This window comes from Myotis lucifugus, unplaced genomic scaffold, assembly GCF_000147115.1.
Source record: "Myotis lucifugus unplaced genomic scaffold, Myoluc2.0 scaffold_278, whole genome shotgun sequence".
Classification (NCBI taxonomy): Eukaryota; Metazoa; Chordata; class Mammalia; order Chiroptera; family Vespertilionidae; genus Myotis; species Myotis lucifugus.
In genome coordinates, this window is record NW_005871326.1 from 1,523,149 (window position 1) to 1,530,802 (window position 7,654).

General features: G+C 42.6%; 1 protein-coding gene across 1 annotated transcript in view; it reads left to right on the forward strand.

The window, feature by feature from the left end:
• SLC35F4 (solute carrier family 35 member F4) overlaps window positions 1-7,654 on the forward strand; it is a 157,177-nt gene that overhangs the window by 148,760 nt on the left and 763 nt on the right. The window contains 4 exon segments of the mRNA XM_006099583.3: window positions 1,628-1,753; window positions 3,801-3,993; window positions 5,869-5,928; window positions 5,931-5,957. Coding sequence (XP_006099645.3) covers window positions 1,628-1,753; window positions 3,801-3,993; window positions 5,869-5,928; window positions 5,931-5,957 — 406 coding nt within the window.

A 7,654-nucleotide genomic window follows, 5' to 3' on the forward strand; every position in this document is an offset into this window, starting at 1 on the left:
TTGTTGTAATAGAGAATTCACTAATAATGTTCAAAAGGGCAAAAAAAAACCCCAAACATTAATCACATGTGAAAAAGTTATCTACAGAGAAATTGATTTACTTGGTAATACTCAAAACTGAAGCTTGACAAAATTAATCGTCACATATGCTTAAATTTCTGACAAAGTTGCATCTTGGTTTTAAAGTTGGTGAGACTACCCTTAAAATGCCTGAATTGCTCAAGTTCAAGATAATTAAAGAAACAAGTGCAAACCAGCATTTCACAAAGGAGTGGACTCCTGTTTTAAATATACCGAGCATCATATCAATTTATAGTAAACCATTATAACTGCAATCAAACTATGAACATTTCACGTTATGCAATTAACACTCTAGAACAGTGATGGCGAACCTTTTGAGCTCGGCGTGTCAGCATTTTGAAAAACCCTAACTTAACTCTGGTGCCATGTCACATACAGAAATTTTTTGATATTTGAAACCATAGTAAAACAAAGATTTATATTTTTGATATTTATTTTATATATTTAAATGCCATTTAACAAAGAAAAATCAACCAAAAAAATGAGTTCGCGTGTCATCTCTGACACGCGTGTCATAGGTTCACCATCACTGCTCTAGAATAATTAAATAAAATTATCATTCTGTGGTTTAATTTACATGAAAACAAAAGGAAGAACCGGCCTCCATTTGATATTCCAAGTGACAGTGCAAGCTTGCTCCTTATAAACGACTAGTGGCCCGGTGCACGAAAGGCGGGGGGAAGTCCCCCAGCCTGGCCTGTGCCCTGTCACAGTGCAGAGACCTGTGATCCATCACCCCAAAAAGGTAGGCCCCACCCACCCATCTGGAGCTCCTTGATGGATTGCCCCAAAGAGGTAGGCTGGAGCCAGGGATCCCACCTCTGTGCCGAGTGGAACTGCGGGACCCCCATCCCTTGCCACACGGAGCCAAGGGACCCCCAGGCCTTGCCGTGTGGAGGCCTCTGCTGGGCCCCAGGCCTCCTGGTGATGGATTGTGATGGTGTGACGCAAGCCCCAAATGCTGCAAGTCCCTACCCACCCATGCCTGCTGATCAGTTGTTACACGTGAGGGCGTCACAACCATTAGCATATTAGCTCTTTATTATATAGATTATGAAATTACTCACTTCTGTTTTCCCCTTGCCCTATATGTTGCCTCTTAGCTGCATCGATATATCTCCCTAATCAAATCCTCATGTGGAGCTATTCAGAAACATGCATTGATCCAAGGGGCTGATTAAAATGTATGCTAAAATATTTGAAGAAAAAGAATACAGTATAGATGAAAAGATTAGATAGAACTGATTTCCTATTGACCTTATTTCACCAATATGGGTATAAATCTCTAGGAAGTTGAACTAAAAAATTACAATAAAATTATTAGTCCTTGATTTGAATGTGAGCAGCTTTTATATTCTCTGCCTGCATGTCTCATGAGTATACCGATTTCTTGTTAATACTGACCCTTCTACAATTGAACACAGATGTACACAGGTAATTGGGTTTCAGAAAGCAATTTAGCAGCTTTCAGTAAAGTCTTCAATTGCTTGCTCAGGGATATAGAGTCATCAGTTGTTTTTTAATTTATTTGCATTCTATTTGACAGATAGTTGCCACAATAATGGCAATTACGGGCATTGTCATGATGGCGTATGCAGATAATTTCCATGCTGACTCGATCATAGGAGTGGCATTTGCAGTGGGCTCAGCCTCCACATCTGCATTATATAAGGTACGTGTGTAGTCTATTGTGATTTGTAGCTTAGACTTAATAAAGTAAGGAAGGACAAAGAAAATCTTGACTAGAAAAAATAAAGATGGTTTTCTGATAAAAACCACTTACTGAGTACTTGCTAATGCTGGGCACTTGCCAGAAAAATTTCACCTGTATTAATGCACCCTTATGAGACATAGGTGCTTCTCCTCGATTTCAAAGAAGGAACTGGGTTGGAGGATGCATTTAGCAACTTCCATGAACTATTCAATTGCTTGGTCTGGAATATGGAGTCATCAAAAATGTTATTTCTTTGCATTTAGTGTGTTAATATTGTTTGAATGACAGATGAGGAAACTAAGGCTTTGAAACATTAAGTAACTTGCCCAAGGTCATACAACCAGGAAATGATAGAGCCAAGATTAAAACTTGAACTGTTAACTCCAAAGCCCTTGCGCCATGGCCCCAGCCCTCCCAAATCATCAACCAGGTGTGTAGGGGCTGAGAAAGACCTCTCTTCTCTTTATGTTTCTTTAATTGCTACCAGTGGCCATTATTTTAACTCCAATTGAGGTGTTAAAAATAATAAACAGACTGTCATTTGAGAGGTTACCTTTTGCTACATATCAGCTCTGTGCCACAGAAGCTCATGTTATTAGCCAAATGAAAAGTCTCTTTTCCTCTCTGAAAGATACTCTGGGTCTGCACTAAGTCCTCACCATTCGTTCTCCCCTGGAGCTGCCTTTCATCAATGAAACTTTTATTCAGAGCCATTGCCCTTAACTTCAGAAGTGAGGACTAAGAGAGCAGACCTCAAAGGTTATTCCCCGAAGCTCCACATTTCAGAGCCAACTTTCTGGATGGAGCTAAAGGACTATTGCACTTTCATCTCTCTTGGTGTGTCAGTGAGAAAATTCTCTCTGAAAGGCAGAAAATGCCCTTTGCAACTCTCCTGGATGCCTGTTCTGATTATTCACCAGCCCTGCAGCGCAGAGGACACGGAGTCTATTTCCATACTGACATTTCTTGGCCCACTGATTCTGTGTGACAAACTTGACAAGTGTTCACTCAATCGCCATTAGTGTCTAACCTGCCCCCAACTGAGACTCCACTGAGGTGTCTGATGTGACTAAAGACTAGCACGTGATCAAGGTCTCTTGACTTCGTCTCTCGAATGAAAAAAAAAAAAGAAAAAAGTTCGATTAAAATTAAAAGCAATATCTGGCATTCTCCTAACCGTGTTTCAGATGGCTTCATTCAGGGAGTGGTAATATTGACTGACATGCACAAAATTATATGTGCACCTTAGAAAAGATCTGCTCCGTTCTCCACTGTTTGAGGGTTAATAAAGGAAGCAGAGGGGTTAAAAAGCCAAGAAATATGGACTAGAGTCCTGGCTCTCCCCTGCCGCCCCCGCCCCCCCCAGCCGGATGTGTGACTTTAGGTTGACCACTCATGCCTCCTGCCCATCTTTCTCTGTACACAGATTTAGAACCCAGAAAAAAAAAGAATTGTTAATCTGGAGAATAAACACAGTGTTTGTGAAAATATTTTAAGCTCTGAGAGAAAAGTACTTGTAAATCCAAGGCATCGTTATTATTTCTCTCAGCACATAATGACAGGCTCTCTCTGTCCAATATAATTTTCAGTATCTGTCAAAATGAGAGTGAAATGAATCCCAGGCTAGAAGGGAAGAATTGACGGCATTTCAATCGAGATTTCTCAGGGTTTCTCTGCTTTTGTTTATTATTCATCCTGTTCCCATCACTGATCGTGTGCATAACACAGTGTGCAGTATCCCAGCAGTTTCCAACCTCACAAGGAATTTGTTTTATGGCTTTGCTGCTTCATCTGAAGGCTATAGAGCATGTTCATTCCTTATCTCAATAACGCCTTAGATGTCATTGCTGAGATAAGGAATTAAGGAGATAAGAAGATGGCAGGTAAGAAGATGTGGAGGATAAACACTGGGCCAGTCAGTTCCCTGGGCAGACGAGCAGACCTTGCCTTTCTGATGCAGCCAAACCTCGGACAGTGTGGCTTAAGAGTTTCCTTCCCATTCCAGGTTATGTTTAAGATGTTTCTCGGAAGTGCCAACTTCGGCGAAGCGGCACACTTTGTCTCCACGTTGGGTTTCTTCAATTTAATCTTCATCTCCTTCACGCCCGTCATCCTGTACTTCACCAAGGTGGAGCACTGGTCCTCCTTCGCAGCTCTGCCCTGGGGCTGTCTCTGTGGGATGGCAGGGATGTGGCTGGGTAAGTGACCCCAGGCTTTGCCTTCCGTTCCCTACGTCACGCGACCTTCCCTTGGAGAGTTAAGTTATCATATTAGATTATTCCCTTGGGTACCTCTGTCCTCTAGTTCCCAAACTTGCCTAGGGTTGGTTCATATTACTGAGTGTTTAGAAGGTTCTCTGTGGGCTATCGCTTGATTAGATCGGAGCTCTCCAACTGGTGTGCCTCCTATGGGTTACAGTGTGAGCCGGAGGCCCAGGCCACTCTGATCACCACTGGTCTTCAGGCAGCCTCGTCATGCTTCACGATGCACTGTATAATGTTACTGTGCTCCAAGTGTGCCACGCTGTGTCAGGCAAGGGAGAGGGGGCCACTCTCATTCAAGGAACTCAAAGTGTTTCAAAATGTCTGGAGCAAGGAAAGAAAGAAGGGAGGGAGGGAGGGAAAGGAAGGAAGGAAGAAGAGGGGAAGGAAAGAAGGGGAGGACATTCAGGAGGGAAGTGGGGTATGGAGGACCTGGGAAGCCAGGTGGAACAGGTTGAATTTAAAATCCATTTACTAATCTCTCAGCAGGGAGATGACAGCCTCACATCTGCAGCTTACACAGCCCACTCTAGCTGTGTATAGAGAATGAATTTGAGATAGCAAACCTCACAAAGCAGGGCAAGAAGGCAGAACTGGGCTTGGTGGCTCAGCCAAGCAGGCTGCACCTAGTCAATGACCAAGAAAAAGTCACCCAGACTCTTCTTAATATTCTTTCTCCCAATTCCCTATATGAGTGTCGGCTTCACCTGAGCAACTAGGGGCTCCTACTTTCAGGCTGTGCTCCTGCTGTAGCTCGATATTAGAGGAACCTGGAAAATAATAAGCCTGCTCTTCTCTGGCCAAGCAGTCGAACACATCCACCCCCACCCCCATGACTCAGGCTCTTTACTCAGAATCGAATTGTTTTCATTCTGCTCCTCTCTCCTCAGACCACCTAAGACAGCCCCCTCTGCCCACTCCACATTTACCCACAAGACTTGGCCTTCAGGACATCTGCCAACCCTCACTTGATTTTCTTTATCAAGGTGACATCATCGGAAGCATAACCTGAAGCAGCACTGTAATACTTAGAAGGAAAAAAATGCCCTTATTTTCTTTCCCCATAGGCTCGGGGTCTTCTTTTTCTACTCTGGCCCAGGCCCCTAAGGGAAGGTCTTAAGCAAGACAGGAAACGCAACAAGAGGATAATCAGATACTAATTGTTGGTCCTTTGAATTCTACTTTTGAAGGCCAAAAATATGTGGTTATGACCTGTCATAACCTCTGCTAATTTCAGTAGAAATCAATAGGAGTGTTTCCTAAGATGAAACATCCTAATGAAAAGTACCTAGATGATTTCCGGGCCAAAACCAGTCTAACTGGGAACAATCGAAATTTCCCTGACTCGTGGCCCCATCTGTGGGCACATGATCTCCAGCTTGCTGCAAAGTAGCCCTCCTCCAGCGTGTAGCCCTGGACATGCTCCTGAGCAAGCCTGCTCGGGCTGGGTACCACCTGTGCGACTGGACACTGTGGTCCTGCCCCAAGCAGCGAGGTCTTCACACTCCACTGGGTGCAGTATGACAGCATAGTGAATTGATCATTTCACGTTTTGCATTTGCGCCATACACCCTTTGTTAGCCAATTGGCGAGAGCTCAGGCAACCAGAGTGGCAGAGGAGGAGAAGAGAATAAGACTACTTCAGGAGAGATACCCATGCATCTACCTCCAAAATCAGAGGATTAATTGACCAAAGGTGCAGACAGTTTAAAAGGCATTGACATTGATTTTTTTATGTTAAGAAGGAAAGCACCAAGCATATCAACTCCCCTTTATCCTCCAATATTGTCAATATCCTCCTTAATTTTACAGTCTTCAACATCCTGGTGAATGTCGGCGTGGTGCTGACATACCCGATCCTAATCTCCATTGGACACTGCTCAGCGTTCCTGGGAATGCAGGTACTGGGACTATTTGATATGAGCGCAGTAAGACTCCTGCTTGTGTTCTTTTTACACCCTGAGTTGTTTCTTTGAGCAATTGTTAGATATGTCCCTCGCCTGGAAAGAGGTTTTTAAATATTAAGGTGGCAGACAACAGAATAACTCTGCAACAGATTTAAAATTTGCAGCTACAAACACTGTCTTTACTTGGTTGTGCTTTTAGAATTAAATACCAAATGTATCATTTGAGTTTCATGTAATCTCCCTGACAACCTATTTTGTGGTATTTTTAGAGGAAATCCTATGGAAACAAAAGGCATCCCAGCATAGGACTCTCAAGTAAATGTCACTAATGAAAGTGTAGGAAAGGCACAGGGTGTTAGCTCCCCATCAGACCCTCCATGGGGAGCTGGGGAAGCTTCTCCCGCGGGCACAGCAGATGGCTCTCTCGTACAGATATAGGAAAAAGCAATTTGATTCACTTCAGGGACAAGAGGAGAAGCTATTTTTTTCCAGGATAATCTTTCTAATGAAATCTTTCAGTGGAACAAGTATTGGAAGTAGGTTATCTGGATGACTCTACAGTCCTTCTAACTTTAAAATTCTATGATTCCAAGCCTTGGGTAGCCATCTTCTTTGTCTCAGGACAATAAAAAGAAATGTTTCTTGAGCACTTACTATGTGATCAGGATTGTAGAAGAAACAGGAAAGTGATATTATTATTCCCTTAAGAAGCGTATGCCTGCATTTGGAAGATAATACTTCCATGCATGAAATAACTTAGAACTCTACAAAGTAATTTATGATTAAATGTCAAATTGTGTAGTAGACTCCAAGGACTATAAGATAATCAGAGGAAAGGAATACTAAGGAGGATTGGAGTTGTCAAAAAAGTTTATTCATTCATCCATATGTTCATTCATTCAATACATGATTTCTGAGCACTTAGGATACCCAGGAACTCTGATAACACTGGTGATACATCCTGAATAAGGCATAGTCTCTGATTTCAGACTATGTATTAACAGAGGGAGACAAAAGGAATTGAGTAAATACAATGTAGAGAGAATTGCTTTGACAGAGGCATGTATTGAATGCTCTGACAGGAGGGGCAACCAAGAAGGCTTCCTGCAAAAAAACCTAAACAGGGAGATCTAATGGGGAAGAGGGTTAGCTGGATGAAGTGGATATGAGGAGGGAAGGGCATTCCATGGAAAAAGAACAGCGTGTGTATGACCAACAATTCCACTATTAGGTACCGACCCCCAAATTGAAAACAGGGACTCAAAAATATCATTGTACATGAATGTAAATAGCAGTATTATTCACAATGGTCCAACGTGGAAACACCTAAATGTCCATCAACAAGTGAATGGACAAATCATGATACATACAATGGGATATTATTCAGCCATTAAAAGGGAGAAAGTATGAATACATGACACAACATGGATAAACCTCAAAAACATCATGCTAAGTGAAAGAACCCAGACACAAAAGATCACATAGAGTGTGACTCCATTTATATGAAATATCCAGAATAGGTAAAGCCATAGAAACCAACAGTAGATTGGTGGTTGCCAGGGGCTGGGGGCTGGGACTAGGGGGCTGCTTAATGAATATGAGGTTTTATTTTCAAGTGATGGAGATCCTTTGGAAGCAGACAGAGGTGATGGTTGTACAACATGATGCATGCACTAAATGCCACTAAATGC